The sequence below is a fragment of the Mrakia frigida genome, assembly GCF_051309035.1.
Source record: "Mrakia frigida strain ATCC 22029 unplaced genomic scaffold BDY24scaffold_40, whole genome shotgun sequence".
In the NCBI taxonomy this organism is placed as follows: domain Eukaryota; kingdom Fungi; phylum Basidiomycota; class Tremellomycetes; order Cystofilobasidiales; family Mrakiaceae; genus Mrakia; species Mrakia frigida.
Window position 1 is genome coordinate 14,545 of NW_027481241.1, and position 16,088 is coordinate 30,632.

General features: G+C 53.6%; 8 protein-coding genes across 8 annotated transcripts in view; 5 read left to right on the forward strand and 3 right to left on the reverse strand.

Moving 5' to 3' along the window:
- The window catches only part of BDY24DRAFT_402201 (triose-phosphate transporter family-domain-containing protein), a 2,570-nt gene extending 753 nt beyond the window's left edge, over window positions 1-1,817 (forward strand). The window contains exons 4-13 of the mRNA XM_076642166.1: window positions 7-36; window positions 110-145; window positions 221-301; window positions 381-494; window positions 578-629; window positions 714-745; window positions 815-901; window positions 971-1,057; window positions 1,132-1,405; window positions 1,485-1,817. Of these exons, the coding sequence (XP_076492867.1) occupies window positions 7-36; window positions 110-145; window positions 221-301; window positions 381-494; window positions 578-629; window positions 714-745; window positions 815-901; window positions 971-1,057; window positions 1,132-1,405; window positions 1,485-1,549 (858 nt within the window). The 3' untranslated portion in view covers window positions 1,550-1,817. The remainder of the gene's footprint in view (window positions 1-6; window positions 37-109; window positions 146-220; window positions 302-380; window positions 495-577; window positions 630-713; window positions 746-814; window positions 902-970; window positions 1,058-1,131; window positions 1,406-1,484) is intronic.
- A 248-nt stretch (window positions 1,818-2,065) lies between these two features.
- BDY24DRAFT_208794 (uncharacterized protein) lies at window positions 2,066-2,882 on the forward strand. Its single transcript, XM_076636500.1, has 2 exons — window positions 2,066-2,460; window positions 2,550-2,882. Exons 1-2 carry the CDS (start codon window positions 2,098-2,100, stop codon window positions 2,649-2,651), a joined length of 465 nt encoding a protein of 154 aa, XP_076492868.1. The 5' UTR covers window positions 2,066-2,097; the 3' UTR covers window positions 2,652-2,882.
- Window positions 2,883-4,308: 1,426 nt separating this feature from the next.
- MRE11 (MRX complex nuclease subunit) lies at window positions 4,309-8,724 on the reverse strand. The gene is made up of 18 exons (XM_076642167.1): window positions 8,408-8,724; window positions 8,266-8,309; window positions 8,113-8,122; window positions 7,911-8,031; window positions 7,601-7,764; window positions 7,422-7,518; window positions 7,043-7,332; window positions 6,726-6,911; window positions 6,466-6,634; window positions 6,234-6,341; window positions 5,799-6,124; window positions 5,610-5,688; window positions 5,430-5,510; window positions 5,094-5,315; window positions 4,887-5,005; window positions 4,718-4,789; window positions 4,601-4,637; window positions 4,309-4,492 (listed from the first exon to the last, which is right to left on the reverse strand). Exons 1-18 carry the CDS (start codon window positions 8,437-8,439, stop codon window positions 4,472-4,474), a joined length of 2,178 nt encoding a protein of 725 aa, XP_076492869.1. The 5' UTR covers window positions 8,440-8,724; the 3' UTR covers window positions 4,309-4,471.
- Window positions 8,315-9,104, forward strand: BDY24DRAFT_208816 (uncharacterized protein). The gene has a single exon (XM_076636501.1). The coding sequence runs from the start codon at window positions 8,418-8,420 to the stop codon at window positions 9,024-9,026; it is 609 nt and encodes a 202-aa protein (XP_076492870.1). The 5' UTR covers window positions 8,315-8,417; the 3' UTR covers window positions 9,027-9,104.
- A 549-nt stretch (window positions 9,105-9,653) lies between these two features.
- On the forward strand, window positions 9,654-10,380 carry ATG44 (mitofissin; the record flags this gene model as incomplete). The annotated part of the gene is made up of 5 exons (XM_076643876.1): window positions 9,654-9,665; window positions 9,785-9,858; window positions 9,963-10,000; window positions 10,131-10,195; window positions 10,336-10,380. 5 exons carry the CDS (start codon window positions 9,654-9,656, stop codon window positions 10,378-10,380), a joined length of 234 nt encoding a protein of 77 aa, XP_076492871.1.
- Window positions 10,381-10,834: 454 nt separating this feature from the next.
- ATP4 (F1F0 ATP synthase subunit 4) lies at window positions 10,835-12,680 on the reverse strand (the record flags this gene model as incomplete). The annotated part of the gene is made up of 8 exons (XM_076643877.1): window positions 10,835-10,860; window positions 11,077-11,299; window positions 11,570-11,695; window positions 11,868-11,975; window positions 12,060-12,211; window positions 12,388-12,422; window positions 12,494-12,524; window positions 12,641-12,680. The coding sequence occupies 8 exons, from the start codon at window positions 12,678-12,680 to the stop codon at window positions 10,835-10,837; spliced, it is 741 nt and encodes a 246-aa protein (XP_076492872.1).
- Window positions 12,681-12,812: 132 nt separating this feature from the next.
- Window positions 12,813-14,340, reverse strand: BDY24DRAFT_366491 (polyadenylate-binding protein). Its single transcript, XM_076637956.1, has 7 exons — window positions 14,179-14,340; window positions 14,039-14,092; window positions 13,740-13,907; window positions 13,513-13,619; window positions 13,276-13,363; window positions 13,047-13,171; window positions 12,813-12,970 (listed from the first exon to the last, which is right to left on the reverse strand). The coding sequence occupies exons 1-7, from the start codon at window positions 14,245-14,247 to the stop codon at window positions 12,949-12,951; spliced, it is 633 nt and encodes a 210-aa protein (XP_076492873.1). The 5' UTR covers window positions 14,248-14,340; the 3' UTR covers window positions 12,813-12,948.
- Window positions 14,341-16,048, forward strand: ATP7 (F1F0 ATP synthase subunit d). Its single transcript, XM_076642168.1, has 7 exons — window positions 14,341-14,374; window positions 14,444-14,488; window positions 14,585-14,624; window positions 14,803-15,035; window positions 15,362-15,466; window positions 15,682-15,777; window positions 15,908-16,048. Exons 2-7 carry the CDS (start codon window positions 14,453-14,455, stop codon window positions 15,929-15,931), a joined length of 534 nt encoding a protein of 177 aa, XP_076492874.1. The 5' UTR covers window positions 14,341-14,374; window positions 14,444-14,452; the 3' UTR covers window positions 15,932-16,048.
- The last annotated feature ends 40 nt before the right edge of the window (window positions 16,049-16,088 follow it).

The following is a 16,088-nucleotide window of genomic DNA, read 5'->3' on the forward strand; positions in this document are numbered from 1 at the left end:
TCATAGTACATTCTCTCGGTGCTCGCTTTCCCCTATGTGAGTGCACCTTCTTCTCTATCGTGCATCCACCTCCAAAAGCTGACTCTCGCTCTCCTTCTCCCTCTACCAGCCTATCTTCCTCACCACGAGCCACATGGCCTTCGCCGTTCGTCTCGCTCTCGTTCCCTCTCGTCTTGAGGACCCCAAACTCATCTCTCCTCTTCAACTTCGCTCCTCACAGGTCATTGGGACTCGCCTTCTGAAGATTTTTGCTCCTGGAGCTTCAGGGATGAAGATCGCCTCAGCCGAGGACGCTCTCTCAGTTCGTCTTCGAACCTTCCCGCTCTCTCTTCTCTCGACGCGAACTGATCGTCCTTTCTCCCTCGATTCACGATTCACAGTGGAAGACCTACTCGAGGACCATCCTCCCCATTGGAGTTCTCTTCTCCGCTAGTCTGATTCTCAGTAACTCGGCAGTCCTGCTGCTCAGCGTGTCGCTCGTTCAGATGCTCAAGGTGAGACGCGTGTGGGACCACTTCTTCTGCTTCTGGATCTCACAGTCCGCTGACTCCCTTTCTTGTCGGGTTTCTTGTACCAGGCTTTCATCCCAGCTTCCATCCTTCTCATCTCAGCACTGTTCAAGATGAGGAGTGAGTTTGACCACTGTTTTTCTCTTCAAACCTTCTTCTGCTTCAAACCCTGACCGCGTTTTCGTCCTTCTGAAAACGATTCAGAGCTCGACCCGATGAGCATCTCGGTCATTCTGGTGAGACTTGTTCTGTTTCTTCCCAGAGGAGCGTAGAAACTTTACTGATCTCTGCGTCCTTGTTACCAGATCATCTCGTTCGGATGCGCCCTCGCCGCGTACGGAGAAGTTCGGTTCTCCCTCCCTGGATTCCTTTGCCAGCTTGGTGCTGTTCTCGTGAGTCCTTTGCAAGCTACTGCCGAAGCGAGATGAAACTGATGAGAACCCTCGCGCTTTTTTTTTCAGTCGGAATCCCTCCGACTCGTCCTAATCCAAGTCCTTCTGCAAGGACAGAAGGTGGACCCCTTGACTTCGCTTTACCATTACGCTCCCGTTCGTCCCTTCTTCCTCACCCTCTCACACCATCTTCAGACCCTCAAGCTGACCTTTCTCTTCATCTCTCACAGGTCTGCTTCTCCCTTAACCTCCTCCTCATCCCTCTATTCGAAGGAACAGCGCCCTTCGTCGCCCTCTTCTCCTCCGCGTCCACCTCCCTCATCTCTCCTTACTTCCTCCTCGGAAACGCCTTCATCGCCTTCTCCCTCAACATCCTCGCTCTCGTACTCATCCAGAAGATCGGGGGGCTCGCTCTCAGCTTAGCAGGGATCGTGAAGGACATCGCTTTGATTTTAGGAAGTGGGGTGGTGTTTGGGAATTCCGTCACGGGGATGCAGGTTGCTGGTGAGTCCGGACTCTCTACGTTTCGAGGTCTTGACAATAAAGCGAACTGACTCTTGAACGATCGGCTCGTCTCGAACAGGCTATGGAGTCTCAATCATTGGGCTCTGGATCTTCAGATTCAAAACACCCTCGGCTTCGTCGTGATCCTCTTCTTCTCTCGTCTCCTCTCATAGATCCCCTTTCTCATCTTACTTTTTATATACCTAGAGTCCACCCTGTACCACTGCCTCCCTTTGCTTTATCTCTTTCGCTCTCCCACTCGTTCTTCGTTCTTCGCTCTCGGTTCTTCGTTTTTTCTTTCGTTTACCTTCGTTTTCTTCGCTGCTTTCGTTTCACCCTCGTTCACACTCCCTTTGCTTTGTTTCGGTTGATAACCTCTGTACCACTGCTCCCTCGATATCCCACGCTCACCTTCGTTTCGTTTGCTGGTGGGAACGAGCGACTTGAGAGAGAAGAGATGAAGTCGCGTCGCGTCGCTCCGAAATTGGGAGCCGGGCGTTCTAGTCTTTGTGGCATTCCCCAGTTTACGGGGTCGACGATGCAAGGACGAAAGATAATTTTTTCTGCCCTTGTTTCTTATTTTTCTTCGAAACAGGTACCGAGGCTAGACGAAATCGAAGGGGCGAGGCGTTCAGCCGAGCTCCTCCCCCCCAACGCCCATCTCTCCCTCCCTCCCTCCCCATCGACTCAGCATGGACGTCCACATCCCCAACCAGCCGGCTCCCTCCTTCACCCCTCCCAAGACGTACACTACGAGAGTCCCCATCAATCACCCAGGAGTATCCATCCTAAGGAACGTCATCATCAACGACCCGTCGATGGATCCCGAGAAAAAGAAGGACCTCGAACGACAGATCGAGGAGCTCGTCTCGAAGCAGGACTTCGCTACTTACACCACCACGGGTCCACTTTCGATCTCGGGGAATAAGATCTTCGTTCGTCCTCAGCTTGAGCACATGGAGCCTCTGGTCGTTGCGCTTGGATTGGGGGAGGAGGGAGGGTGGAAAGAGGTTTGGAAAACAATGCATCCAAACAGGAAGAGGCTTTGCGAGCTGGTGAGTATCGGCTTCTTCGTTTTTTTCTTCGTTTCTTCGGTTTTGAACAGGCTGTCTCTGAGTGGAGACTCGTTTTTACTGTTTGATAGGTCAGAGACGTTCTCGAGATCAGTCCAAGAATCAAGGGAACGGACGGAAACACCTACGAGGTCAGCTCGAATCCCTCTTCCTCTGCCTTTCCCCCTCGCTGATGCTCTCTTGTTTCCCAGTGCTGCTTCGCGACGAAGTATCTTCCAAGAGTAGTAGCTGCTGCTATCGACGAGCCTTCCCCTTCGGTCTTCAACTCGCCGTTCGATCTTCTCCTTCAAGGATCAGTCTTCTCGAATCTCCTCACCTTCTACCTCTCCTCTCGACCTGATCTCGCGATCAAGCTCAGAGATGTCTTGTATGAGAAGGTCCTTGATTCGTTCAGACTTGTAAGTAAGCTTTTTCTCTCAGCCTTCTACCAGGTTTCGGGCGCTGTGCTGACTCTTCGCGTTTCTTCGTCGACGCGTCGCATTCCCAGAACCTGAACAAGCAAGATTGTTACGAACACCTCTTCCCTTCACGCGTGCTTCTTCGCCTACACTACCTCTCCCCTCTCAACTCCCTCCCAAAGAGCTCCTCCTTTCCCTCTTCAGGACATCGAGGAATCCGTCCTCTTGAACGGAAATGAGATCCAAGCTCACCTTCGTTCGCTCGCCTTCGCTCAAGGAGATCAGAGGCCGGTTCCGAGCTACGAATGGCACGGATTCGCTCCAGGCTGCTGTATCGTGTCCATGAAGATCTTGACCGAACAGGATATCCCCGGAAACGCTCCGAACTTGATGCAGTTCCATCGAGTTTGGGAACCGAGGTGCATTTGGAAGGAGTGCGAGGAGCGGGATCATACGAAGTTGAAGGCTTGTTCGAGAGTGAGTCAACTTCACCCCTCTGGGAGTAGTTGTTGGGACTGTGTTCCTGATGCTGTTTTGATTTCCATCGCAGTGTCAAGTGACGCAGTACTGCTCGAAAGGTGAACGACGCGTCGTCGTTTTCTGCCTTCTCTTTCCGTCGTTGTGCTCGAACTGACCGACTCCAACTTTCTCGTGGCTGGTTTCCAAGGAATTAGATCATCAGCAGATGGATTGGAAGCACGATGATCACAGGCAGTTCTGCATGCCGATCTTGTGGGACGCTTGAATCGAGGAGGGAGACGAGGGAGACGGAGTGTCTCTTTGAGACTTGAGAGCTACGCGATTCGATGGGATGTTTTGATACGACCTTCTTGCGTCCTTTTTGTGTCGAGGGATTGCCTGTTTTGTAACTGAATCTGTTCGGGAACGCAGAAAGGGAAAGACGAGGACAGCAACGACGCGTCGCTGAGCTTGAATCCAGAAGGTACAGCATGCTCACGGAACGGTTTCTGCGGTCAAGCAGATACAAAGTCTCGTTGATTCGAAGTAAACTAGATCGATCTTTGCAGCTCTACCTGAAGGAATCGCAACGGTCTTTGACGCAACAAGGAGGATGAGGAGGGCGTGAGGGAGGAGGGCGAAGAAACGTCGAGCTCACCATTTTCGAGGGAGCGTTCGACCTCGTCCCGCCCAACCCTCACATACCTACTTCTCGACGGATCACTCTTTCTCCACCTCGTTCTGCTCCTCAAGAGATGCCTTCACTTCTTCGTCCTTCCTTTGCGTTCCATGAGATCCCTCGTTCCTGAGCTTCATCGTCCAGCACCCTCTCTCTCACTTTTCACATTTGCTATACCTGATGCTTGACGATACATCCCTGGCACATATCGCACAACGGGAAGAGTGAATTTCGAGACCTTGACGTCGGCGACCGTCGCCTGGCTTTTCCTTTTCCCCTCCGACTGGAAACCAACGAGCGAAGAAAATCATGAGGTTCGTGAACGAGATCAAAGCAAAAACTAGATGAGCGAAAAGGAAAGAGGGACCAGGACTAAAACGGCAAAGGGGGTAGCAACAAACGAGAGATGATCAAAAGGAGACGAGCGGGAGACGCGACGGGAGAGAAGCCAGCCAGCTTAATCCGAATCGCTGAGGACCTGGGTAAGGAGGACAGAAAGAAGAGAGAAGGGTCAGTCTCGATCAGATCAAAAATCAGACGTCTCGAAGCGTAAGGGAGAGAGAGAGTGTGGAGGAAGAGGACGAACCACGGTAGGCTGTTTTCGTCGGGGAACGGGATCGAAGCTGTAATTCATCGAAGTAACGAGAGGATGTGGATCAGCATTCTAGTTGGGAAAGAAGAGAACGAGGAGTCGTGAACGAACTTTAGCTGAGACTGAGTCGACTTTTTCGGAGCAGCCTTCTTGACTGGAGCCTTCTTCGCGGGAGCTTTGGACCTGTAGAAACCAAACAACGAACGACGGAGTCAGCGAGAAAAATCTACTCGCAGCTTTACTACGAGAGAGGGAAGGAGGAGGCAGAACCTCAACTCACGTCGAAGCCTTCGTAGCCTTCTTCTTCACAACGGGAACCTCGTCCGACTCGTCGTCGTCGTCGTCGTTCCTGTTAGCCATGCTCTGATCCGAATCGTCCTCGTCACTCCCATCGTCGAACTGCACACGCAAGAGAAGGAAGAAGAAGAGGATCAGTCAGCATCCCTCCGCTCGTGGAAACGACGCGTCTCAATCGATCCGAACTCACGAGCTTCCCTTTCGCCTTCGCCTTCCCCTTCGAGGCAGCAGCAGTCTTCTTCGCCGGAGCCTTGGTAGCGGGAGCCTTCTTGGCAGGAGCAGCCTTCGTCGATTTCTTCGCAGGAGCAAAGTTGTCCTCGTCGTCGTCGTCGTCCTCGAACGAATCTCTGGCTCGAGAGGGTTCCTCGTCGACGTCCATTTCGTCCTCGTCCGAGTCGCCGATGATTCTTTTCTGTGCGAATTGAAAGGAAAGAGGAAGGAGAGGCGGTGAGTGGGTCGTTGAGACGAGGGAGGAGCGAGGAGGGGAAGAGAGGGCGGGAAGTCGAAGAGAACGGAAAGAACGAACCTTGGTCTTCTTCTTCTTGGAGCTACCTTCCTCGTGATCGAGTTGGAACTGAGATACGGCGTTGTTTCTCTCTTGTTGAAGCTTTGAGAAGGAGGAAAGAAGGAAGAGAGAAGAGTCAGTCGCGTCGTCAGAGCACTCGACCCAAGAGGTTTCGAACTGAACGACACCGATCCAACTCACAGCTTCCTCGATATCCTCCTCGGTCAAGTTCTTGCGTCGAGCATTTTCGACGAAGGTCTTGAGAGTATCAGAGACGAAGCTAGAGGCAAAAAAGGGAAAGGAAGAGGTCGAATCTCGTCAGTCTCGTCCGTCTCAACTTCCTTCTCTCTCACTCAACAAAAGAGAGCTCGAGATAGAACTAGTACTCACTCCTTGATGGCCAACTTGCTCCCCTTCTCCACAAAGCTCTCCACCGCCTCCTCCAGCGCGTTCGCCGGCAACACGTTCAGCTCCTGAGCCACGAGATACTCGTGCACCAAATCGGCCATCTTGATCTTGGTTCCTCTCGTCCCAGCTGCTTGACCGTCGTCGTCCGAGTTGTCGCCTCCAGGTTGATCCATGCTGACGTTGTTCTTCTTGGTGACGACTCGACGTCGGTAGAACTGAAGGAGGTTCCCTGGGTTGGCGACGAGCTTGTCGAGTCGTTCTCCGAAGCGAGGGATGTTGGTGAGTTCGGTGACGCCGGTGGTTTCGACCTGAGAGGGAGAGAGAGGAGTGAAAAGAGTGGGAAAAGGAGAGTCAGATGAAGCTTGTTGAGAAGTAGAGAAGGAGAGAGGGAAGAAGAGAAAGGGAGGAAGAACGAACTCGAAGACGAATGAGAGGCTTCGGTCTGGCCGGCTGAGAGGCACTCTGAGAACCACCGGTGTTCCTCTCGTCCCACTGAGCGTTGGCCTCAGCTACACACTCCATCACCTGGAGAGATTCAGACGAATACGAACGAAGGAAAGAAGGAAGGTCAGTTCCTCATTTTTCCGTCGCGTCCCTAAACCAAAGCGCCGACCTCGAGCTCAAACGCAGAGGAAAACGAGACACTCACCTGACTCCTCAAATACTCCGTCACCTTCTGCTTGTTCGTCAAATCCACTCCGTTCTCCTCAGCAGCATCGGCCATTTCGATCTGCCTCATCACGAAGGGTCGAACCGTCTTGAGAGGAAGCGGTTCGATGTCGAAACCTTTCCCTTGGATTCGGAGGATGGCGACCTTCCTGCAGTTCCGACGAAACGAGAAAAGGACAATCAGTTTTCACGAGAGAGAGAGAGGGACGAACAGAGACGCGACGAAACATCAAAACTCACTTCTCCAAAGCCTCTCCCTCCGCCAAACTCGTCGCAACACTCGATCCGGGCTGAGAGATCCAGTAGGGCTTCTCGGCGACGGCCTCGGGAACGATTCGACAGTCGTGTTCGTGTCCCCAGATGACGAGATCGGTCGAGTCGTCGAACACGTCCTCGGGGACGAACTCGTTCTTGGAGTGAGCGACTCTTTGCGGAACGAAAACGAAAGCCAGAGCAAGACGCGTCAGGTCTCTCGTCTCTCAGTTCCTCCCCCTTCTCCACCTCCCTCCCCTCCTGCACCCACCCACTAAAAAGTTAGCAACGCGTTCAATGCTCACCGATTCTGATGAACCAAGATGCAGTTGAACCACTCGTCCCCTCCCTCCGCCGGCTTCAACAATCTCACTCTCCCGTTCCTCATCTCCGAGTTCAACCTCGAGTCCTTGACGTTTCCGATTCCGTAGAGAGCGAGCTTGGTGGTTCCCTTCTTGAGCAAGACCGGGGAGATGTTGAGACCCTTCTTCTGCTGGTTCTCGGATCGTTCGTCGTCGGCGGGGAGGTCGGTTTTGCCAAAGTAGTTGACGAGACCAGCGACGGAGAGGAGATCGACTGCTGAGAGAGCACCGGCCTATTGAACGGAGAGGATGTGAAGAAGATAGGGAAGACGTCAAGAAGGGGAGGTGAGGGAAGGGAAGAGAGTCGACAAAGAGGACGAACAGCTGAAGTCCCTTGAGGATCGTCGTGATTTCCATGGATCGAGAAGACGGGAGTTCCGACGTTGAGGTTGTAGTCTTCGTAGTTCACGGAAGGGAAGCTGAGCGTGACGGACCGAAGGGACGAGGATCAGAAGGGAAGGCAAAGGAACGACGCGACGGGAGAGAGAGAAAGTCACTCACGTGAAGCCTTCTGGCCTTCCCTCGTCTGGATCACTGAGGAGCTCGACCTGAACGGGTTTGTCTCCGAGGGAGAACTCTCGAAGCATACCCATAGTTTGGTGGATGGCGTATCGACTGGGGTTGTTGTCGTGGAAGAGATCTCCGGCGAGGAGGACGAAGTCGACCTGCAGAAGGAGGAGGGAGGGAGGAGAAGGAGAGGTGAGCTTCGAGCTCGCACGGAGGAGAGAGTTTCCTGAGCTTCATCGACGCCTCTTCGTCTTCGTCTCGTCGAGAAGGGTAATGAAGTGACTAAGAAAAAGAGTGGACTCACGTCGTGGTCCTTTGCGAGTTGGAGGATCTCTCTGAAGGCGAGGAAGGAGTCCTGACCTCGAACGGGGTCCTTCTCGAGGTAGCCGATGTGATTGTCCGTTGCGAGAAGGATTTTTATCGTGCTGAGGGAAACAGAAACATAGGGAGATAGTAGATCAGCTTTGATTTCGTCGGGAAGAGAACGAGGAGGGCTAAAGACTGACTTCTCAGGCTCTGGACGGAGTAAACAAGGGAAGGAGGAAAGAGAGGAAGGTCAGCTCGATTCAAACGGAGAAGATGATGATTCTCGAGCTAAACTGTTTCCAGGGAAATCTTTGTCCTCGGATCAGGATATACATAGGAAGCTAACTACATACTTCTATCGTTCACTGCGATACTGGGAGTTGGTCTGGGACCTTGACTGGATACGGGAGGAGACGTGGCGAGGTGATGGAGGAGGAAACGAGTGAGCTCGATTCTCGTTCGTTCAAGCGTGAGAGAAAGAGAAGCTGAACTCACTCATTGGGAGATGCAGGAGCGGGAGAAGACATGGTGGGAAGGATGGAAGCAGAGAGAGAAAAAGGAGGGAGGGCGGAGTTGGTTGGGGAAGAGGTGGACCTCAAGCGAGAAGGAGGGGTGGAGAAGAGAAGTTGAGCAAGCAAAAGTGAAGATTTGCTCCTCTTTGTGGTGGGACGAGTTGGTTCGAAAGGAAGAAGAAGGGAGGGAGGAGAAGTCGTTTCTAAAGGTGATGAGGGTTGGAGGAGCAAACGAACGAAAGGGGGGGAGGGAGGAGGAGGAGGAGCGCGAAATGAGCTCGACGACGAGTTGCCTCTTTTTCCTTCTCACAGCATTTCTTCCTCGGATTTGTAGATCCCTACCCGAAACCTCTAGGAGTCAAGTTTTCACTCGTCTTCCGCTCATTCAACCTTCCTCGCTTGGGCTTCTGTCTCTCGATCCCTCCAAGCCTCTCCCGTGCCGACTCCCTCCGCCTTCAACAGATCAGAGGACGTTCTTCTTTTTCTCGGAACCCATACTACGATGCTGGGACCATGAGAAGACTCTCAGCGCAATCAAAAATTCCACTGAGGAAGGAAGGAGGGCGATTCGGCAACCTTTCTCGAGCGAGGCGCGTCGCTAAGTCTTCAACAGCATGCTCGTCCCCATCAATTCAATTTCTCGGATTTTCCTTCTTGTCAGGAAGAGCACTCGACCCACACGACCTTGAGACTTGACTTCTCGACGTTCTACCTCTATTGATTCATCTCGAATATCAGGGAAAGGCTTCGTGTCAGGCCAATCGGGGGTTCCCAACTCACCTCGAAGGCAAGTTTTACCCCTCTCTCCACAAACGAAAACCTGCAAGAGGTAAAAACGGAAGTTTACAACCCTGGGAAGCTGCTGGACCCAAACTTCCGCCCTGGGGCAAGACGAGGGGCGATGTTGAGCGAGAGCGTCGTTGATGGTCGTCGTCGTCGAGAAGAAGTGAAGGGCCAGACAGCGAGGAAAAGAGTAAAAGCCAGCTCATCTACTCTCTCTCGGATAGTCCTGTATCCTCTGTTTGTCTGTTCACCTTAAAAACGACGAAATCGAGATGGGGAGACGATGACGGTCGGAGAGAAGAGGAGGGAGGGCGAGGGGGACGAGCCGAGAGCTTCGAAGTGAGGATGAGCTTCCTTACATCAGCGTTGCTCTCAACCATCAGCAACGAAAACCTCGACTTGTCTTCCCTCTATCACCTCCACCTCCTGCTCTCTCCTCTCCAGAAATGTTCTCAACAGTGAGTCTCTCCAACGAAGCAGGAGCGTTGACCGTCCGGCGAAGGAGCGAGCTCACACCTTCCCTCCCTCCCTTCCCTCCCTCTCTTCTTCTCTCTCTTTCGCCCTTTCCTCCCAACAGCTCATCCGTCTAGCAGTCGATGCTCTGCTCGTCTCCGCGTTCCTCGCTGGTCTTAAAAGGTCAACGGGATTGACGTGAGTGTCCTCTTCTTTCGTTCTTGCGTCTTTAAAGTCGAGGCCAGAGCTGACCCTCCTCCCTTCCCTCCCTTCCCTCCGCCTCCTCTCTGCCTTCCTTCCAGTCCCGCTATCTCCAAGATTGGAAACAAGGACGTCCGAGGTCAGTAGCTCTCTTGCTTCCTTCTTCCGAACTTCAGGCCTCCTGCTCGGCCTACGAGCTTATCGCAGCGGTCTCTGAAGCTCACTTCCGTCTTCCCTCCCCATGTCCCTCTCTTCCTTCGTCTCAACAGTCGCTCTCACCTGGTACCTCGAGATCGGAGAGTACTCCTTCGACTTCGCTCAGGTCTTCTTGGGGGTACGTTTCTTCGTCTACTCAATCCCTTTCTCTCACGGGAAGGAAGCGATCAAGCTGACCTCCTCCCTCCCTCCCTCCCTCCCTCTCTCCTCGTCCGACCTTTCCTTCCCGTCGCCTCACTTCGACTTCGACCTAAACAGCGATCCGCCTTCTTTGTTCGAGAGTTCACCGGAACCGCTCGATAGATCCCTTTCCAGCTCCGTCACTCGCTCTCCCCAGCTCGAACCGACGTCCAGCGGTCTCCCTCTCTTCTCTTCACCTTAACGACCCCCACCTCTAAGCTTTGACTCCGAACTAGATATGCCCCTTATGACACCATGCTCTCCCATCTCCTGCTCAGCGCTTCTCGTTTTCTCGAACTCAAACGCCTCGTTTACTCGGGCAAAGCGAAAAGAAAACGCGTCCTGTCCTCTCCTCTCTTCTCTCTCTCCCCCTCTCGCACTTCGTTAACCAAACCAAATCCAAATATCTACAACCCCAGCGAAACCCCTCTTCTCGTAAAGTTAAAAGACAAAAGGAAAACACTCGAGCGAAACGAAGAGAAAGACTCTGCTTCTTCCCCTTCAGAAAAAAAAGAAACGAAACGGAGAACACGAGATCCTCCTCCTACCGACAGACGAAGACGAGAAACGACGATGTTTAGACCTGCTTGGCGTTGATCATCTCTGTGCGAAAGGGAGCGGAGAAGGAGAAGAAGGGGTGGTCAGCTCTACTTTTCTACTACGCGTCTCGTTTTCGTTCAGCCCTCCGTCGCCTCTCTCCTTCCCTCTCCTCCCTCTTCGCACCCAGCCAACCCAACCCAGCCGTACCCTCCCTGCCCGCCCGCCCACCGTCTCCTTCTCCCAACCAAGCCCGAGCCAGCCAGATTCCAAACCACTCACTCTCAATATCCGCCAAAGCACTCGCGATCAATTCCTTCTTGAACTTGGGGTCGGCGATGGACTTGAGGACGTTGGCCTGGATGGTCTTGACGAGCTGAGCCTGCTCGGACTCTCGAACCTGCTGCTCGTGTCGAACCCACGAGTCGAGAACGGCCTTGGCCTCGGTGTTGAGAGCGTTCTCTTGCTTGAGAACAAAGTTGGCGGCCTCGTACTCGGCGGTTTGCTGAGGAGGAAAGGGAGGGATCGGTGGTGGTGAGTTGAGGAGTGAGATGATAGGGTGAGTGAGTTGAGTTGAGTTGAGTTGAGAGAAGGAGCGAGGGAGACGGGAGGATGGTGGGTGGAGGGGCAAGGAAGGAAGGAAGGGAAGGAGAAGAGGTCAGCTCGCTCGCTCGCTCGTTCGTCCCTTCCCTCCCTCTCTCTCTCTCTCTTCCCTCCCATTCCTCCAACCTCATCCCACCCGACAGCTATCCATCAACAGCAACAGAAGACACACCTTGGAAAGAGCGTAAAGATCCTTGGTGGTCTGAACCGAATCCGAAAGGAGCGAGATCTGGTCGATCTTGTTGGCAACGGCGTCGTAGTGTCCCTGTCGAGCCTCGGTCAAGATCTTCAACTTTTTCTGTAATTCGTTTGAACAAACCAAGCAATCATCCTGAAGTCAGCGAGAGAGAGAGCGAAAAGGGGGGAGGGAAAGGCGAGAGGGAAGGAGGAGAAGGGGAGGACTCCTCCCCATCTCCCGTTTCGAGCCGAGGACGAGAGAGGTAAGGTGGAAAGATGGAAAGGGGACGAACGTTGTTGTGGAACTCGCACCACTTGTCGAAAGGCCCAGAGATTCCCTTGATCAACAGAGTTCCGGTGGCCATGGTAGCGACGAAGATGATGGTCTCCGAGTTGACGACCTGGAGCGAGCGAACAAACGAGTCCAACCGGAAGGGAAATCAGCTCTTGTCTCTCGAAGACCGGAATATCGTTTAGCAACTCACGTAGAACTCCTGAGAAACTGCGATGGCGGCGAGAGCGACTCCACCGAGGACGGTTCCCGTCTTTGTGGCCCAGGAGACCTCGGGAACGGCCTCGAGGAGAGCAGAGGCCTTCTCTTCGGGAGTCTGGGTGTGGAACGTCGGAGTCGCAGGGTCTGACAAGAAAAGAGCACAAGGAGAGATGAAACAAGGTGAGTGGAATGTATGGAGGATGGAAGAAGACAAGAGGGAGGAGGGAGAAGAAGGCGGATCCGGAGGTGTTCGGAAGGGAGATGCGAAGGGCGAGGAGGAGGAAGGAGGGAGGGAGGGGAGCGAGAAGAGGAGGACGAACGATCCAACTTGACTCCAGCGGCGACGGACGACATCCTGTAGAGAAGGAGAAGATGAGCATGAAGACGAGTATAGGAAGAAGGAGAAGAAGAAGAAAGAGAACGAACCTGATGGCAGGGGCGACGACCGAAGGTCGAGCTGAAAGAAAGGAAGGAGAAGGAGGAGAGACAAAAAGAGAGCCATACGTCAGTCCTTTGCTCGTTTCTGCTATAGATCGCATCATGTGGGTGCTGGGAGAGGGAGTAGACGCTCACCTGCTGAACGCAGCGAGGTAGCGAGGAGCTTGGAGGCCATTGTTGAAAGAAGGGAGAAAGGGAGAAGGGGTTGGAGTTGGCAGCCAACCGAATCAAGCTGAGGGAGGAGAAGGAAGGCACGAGTTTTAGAATATTCAAGGCTTTCACGCCACATCTTTCGCAGGAGAGAGAACTAGGAGAACAACATGATTTGTCGAAAATGATATAGAGTTGGCTTAACGCAAAGAAAAAGAAAGAAACAGGGAAGGAGACAGGACCGCCCTCCTCGTCGTCGACGACAAGAACACGTTCCACTCGTGCGCTCAGGCTCAGTACCCTCGTCCTCGACCCCTGAAAGAAATGAAACAGAGAACGAGTCAGCTACGGCACAAAGGGGTTGTATAGCGATGAAGAAACGAAAACGAACCTGTAAGCTCCACGACCTCGAGGCTGCTGGAAACCGTACCCTCCCCTTGGGATTCCACGACCTCGTCCTCGTCCTCCTCGACCACCTCGGTTGAACCCTGGGACGTTGGTCCGTTTGGGTGTGACCTACAATAAAAAAATAAAGAGTCGAGAGGTCAGTTTAGGGCGTCTTGTAGGAAGGAAAAAGAAAGGGAGGGAAGGGAGGGAGACGCGAGGATGGAGAAACGAACCTTCAACTGACGCCCTCGGAAGACAGAGTCGTCCAGGATCATGGCGTTTTGAACGAAAGCAGCTTCCGAGAACTCGACGTAGGCGTATCTGTTGGGGCAAAGTGACGAAGAGAGGTTGAGGAGAGGGAGGGAACAGAACGCGTGAAGGGAAGGGATGGACGGGAACGAAAGAACGACCGTCAGTGCTCGGAGAGGACGAAGTAGGACGAGTTGCGAGTAGAGAATCCGAGTACGAACCCTTTAGGATGCCCAGTGAACTTGTCGCACAGGATGGTCACTCGGTTGATCTGCCCACAAGCAGCAAAGTGGCTCTGAATCTCTTCCGGTGTTGACGCATAGTCGACCTGTTTTGAAGCACAACGGAGGCATCCAAGTCAGCTCAGCTCCCTCCTCTGCACTGTCTAGACGTTCCTTCAGGCCTTCGACAAAGATTGAGCGTCGAAGAGAGGAGGAAAGCAACGTACGTTCCCGATGTAAACGCTTCGACCATCAACGTCCTCCTTGTCCTCGTCCATGGCCTCAGCTCCCTCCACTCCCTCAGCAGCAGCTCCAGCAGGCGTGGAAGAGCCAGCCCGTCCTCCAGATCCTGGTGTAGAGTCCTCTCGGTCGGCGTCGGCCTGGAGCTCTCGAAGCTGGAAGGGGAGGAGAGGGAACGAAGGGAGGGAAGGAAGGGAGGAGGTCAGCTCGAGTTTCTGTTTGCAAGCTCGTTTGACTTCCATCTCAGTCCTAGAATCCCAAGTGGGCAGCCGAAGATTTGACGTACCTTAGCAGCTTCAGCCTCCATCTCCTTGACTCTCTGCTTCATAGCTTCCAGCTCCTAGTAGACGGCGAACGAGAGGGACGGCAACGAAGGTCAGCTCTTGCTCTCTCCTCTTGCCCTCCTCCTTCTGCTCGTAGACTCACGGCATCCGCTCCGTCGTCGTTCTCGTCGATGTTCTCCTCTACGGGATCCACTACTGATGCGTCGGCCATGCTTGAAATTGAGGGTCTGGGTTGAGAGGGTGGAGTTGTAGTTGGGTTGGACTCGACCTCTATTTCGCTTTGCCTTTTCTCGAATCGTTCATCTCTCCTCCAAAGCGTCAAACCACCACCTTCCTCTGTTCGTCCCCCCTTTCTCCCAGCTCTTCTTCGACCTCAAGCTGACCTCGTTGCTGGTCTTGTTCTACAGCTCTTCATCATGGCCTCCAAAGTTACAAAGGCCGCCGTCGTCGTTGTGAGTACAAGCGAAGAGGAGTGAGAGAGGAGGAGAGAGCTGAAAGGAGGACGACGTCGAAACTGAACCGATCCCTCGCTTGTTCTCTTTCTATAGGACTTCGCCCGAATTCAGGCCACCTACGGTCTCGGAAAGGGTGAGCACCTCTCCATGCATCCGGAAGCTCGAAAGGGAGATGGTAGATGGAGAGAGAGAGCTGACGACCTTCAATCCCTTCCTCTCCTCCTTCCCTTCCCCTTCCTCCTCTCCCACCTCCCTCCCTTCTCCCTCTACCCTCTCATCTTCCTTCGCACCACCTTCTTGTACTCCTCCAGAATCCCTCTCCGCTCTCGCCACCTTCCGAAAGCGAGCCACGGACGCTGCCGTCCAGAACTCTCTCCTCTCGGAGGCCAACAGCCAGGGAAAGGTCGACTTCGCCCACTACAGGTCCATCCTCAAGAACCAGGCCGTCATCGATGAGATCGAGAAGTCCATCTCAACCTTCAAGCCCGTCGCTCAGGATATTACAGCCGATTTGAAGGCTTTGGCTGCTTTCGAGGCGAAGGCGGTGAGTTCAAGTCGTAGACGAAGCTGAAGGGAGGAGGAAGGGAAGGAACGGAGCGAAGAGGCGAAGGAGCTGTTGGTTGGTTGGGTTGGAAGTGTACTGAGATGAGAGTGGATAGAGGGTGGCTCGGAACGGAAACCCTGTCGAGAAGGAGATGGAGACGACCCACCATCTTTCTTAGGGAAGAAGGAGGGAAGGAGAGGAAACGGACCCTCCCCGAAACCGAACCAAGCCGAACCCATCTCCCTTCCTCTCAATCACTCCTTCCTCTTCTTGTCGTCCTTCGAAACCAACACTGACTGCTTGCTCTGTTGCACGCTGTTGTTCAGGTCGTTCTTTCCGAGGCTACCTGCGTCAAGATCGAGGAGTCCGTCGTCGACCTCAAGCAGGATCTCCAAAACATCGTGGAATGCCGACCTATCGAGGACCTCACCGTTCGTTCTCTTCCTCCTCTTCCTTTCTTGCCACTCCTCTTCCTTTCTTGCTCTTCCCATATCGTATCACCCCGACGTCTCTCCCACCCACACCCACATCGAGCACCTCAACCCACCCACAGCCAATCCTTCGGGCCGATCGAAACGCGAACTCGAAAGCTGACCTTTCCTTCTTCCTCCCTCCCCTTTTTGCGTCTCGTTCCTTCCTTTCACAGGTCAACGAGGTTATCGAGGCCATTCCCGAGTTGCGGGACACCCTTGAGATCATGGCTTACAACACGAGGTGGGACTGGCCTGGTCACAAGGAGAAGGTACGTCTTCCCTCTCCCTCTCCCTCCCCTAAACCGTCCCTCCCTTCCTCTTCCCTTTCCCTCTCTCACCTACCATTCGACACCCTCACTGACTCCTCCGTCCTCGTTCGCCATGCATTGCTTGCTGCAGTTCGGAACCATGTCCATCCTCTAAACGCTCACATTCGAAGCGCGTTTCGAACTTGGGTTTGGGGAAGGAGAAGGGCGGAGCGGGAGCATTTGTTAATATAGTTTGTGGTTTCTCAAAGATTGGATTTTCACTCTCGGTTTTGCTTGCTTGCTGGGGTTGGAAAGAGGAGAGGGAGGAAGAG

Coding starts and splice junctions, on each gene's coding strand:
- BDY24DRAFT_208794 (XM_076636500.1), top strand. CDS start 2,098: ATGGACGTCCACATCCCCAACCAGCCGGCTCCCTCCTTCACCCCTCCC. Junction 2,461..2,549: donor GGAAGAGGCTTTGCGAGCTG/GTGAGTATCGGC, acceptor ACTGTTTGATAG/GTCAGAGACGTTCTCGAGAT.
- BDY24DRAFT_208816 (XM_076636501.1), top strand. CDS start 8,418: ATGCAGGAGCGGGAGAAGACATGGTGGGAAGGATGGAAGCAGAGAGAG.
- MRE11 (XM_076642167.1), bottom strand. CDS start 8,439: ATGTCTTCTCCCGCTCCTGCATCTCCCAATGA. Junction 7,333..7,421: donor ATCCTCAAGGGACTTCAGCT/GTTCGTCCTCTT, acceptor TCCGTTCAATAG/GCCGGTGCTCTCTCAGCAGT. Junction 6,912..7,042: donor ATCTTGGTTCATCAGAATCG/GTGAGCATTGAA, acceptor CGTTCCGCAAAG/AGTCGCTCACTCCAAGAACG.
- BDY24DRAFT_366491 (XM_076637956.1), bottom strand. CDS start 14,247: ATGGCCGACGCATCAGTAGTGGATCCCGTAGAGGAGAACATCGACGAG. Junction 13,908..14,038: donor TGGAGGCTGAAGCTGCTAAG/GTACGTCAAATC, acceptor CTCCCCTTCCAG/CTTCGAGAGCTCCAGGCCGA. Junction 12,971..13,046: donor CGAGGTCGTGGAGCTTACAG/GTTCGTTTTCGT, acceptor CATTTCTTTCAG/GGGTCGAGGACGAGGGTACT.
- ATP7 (XM_076642168.1), top strand. CDS start 14,453: ATGGCCTCCAAAGTTACAAAGGCCGCCGTCGTCGTT. Junction 14,489..14,584: donor CAAAGGCCGCCGTCGTCGTT/GTGAGTACAAGC, acceptor CTCTTTCTATAG/GACTTCGCCCGAATTCAGGC. Junction 15,467..15,681: donor GACCTATCGAGGACCTCACC/GTTCGTTCTCTT, acceptor TTCCTTTCACAG/GTCAACGAGGTTATCGAGGC.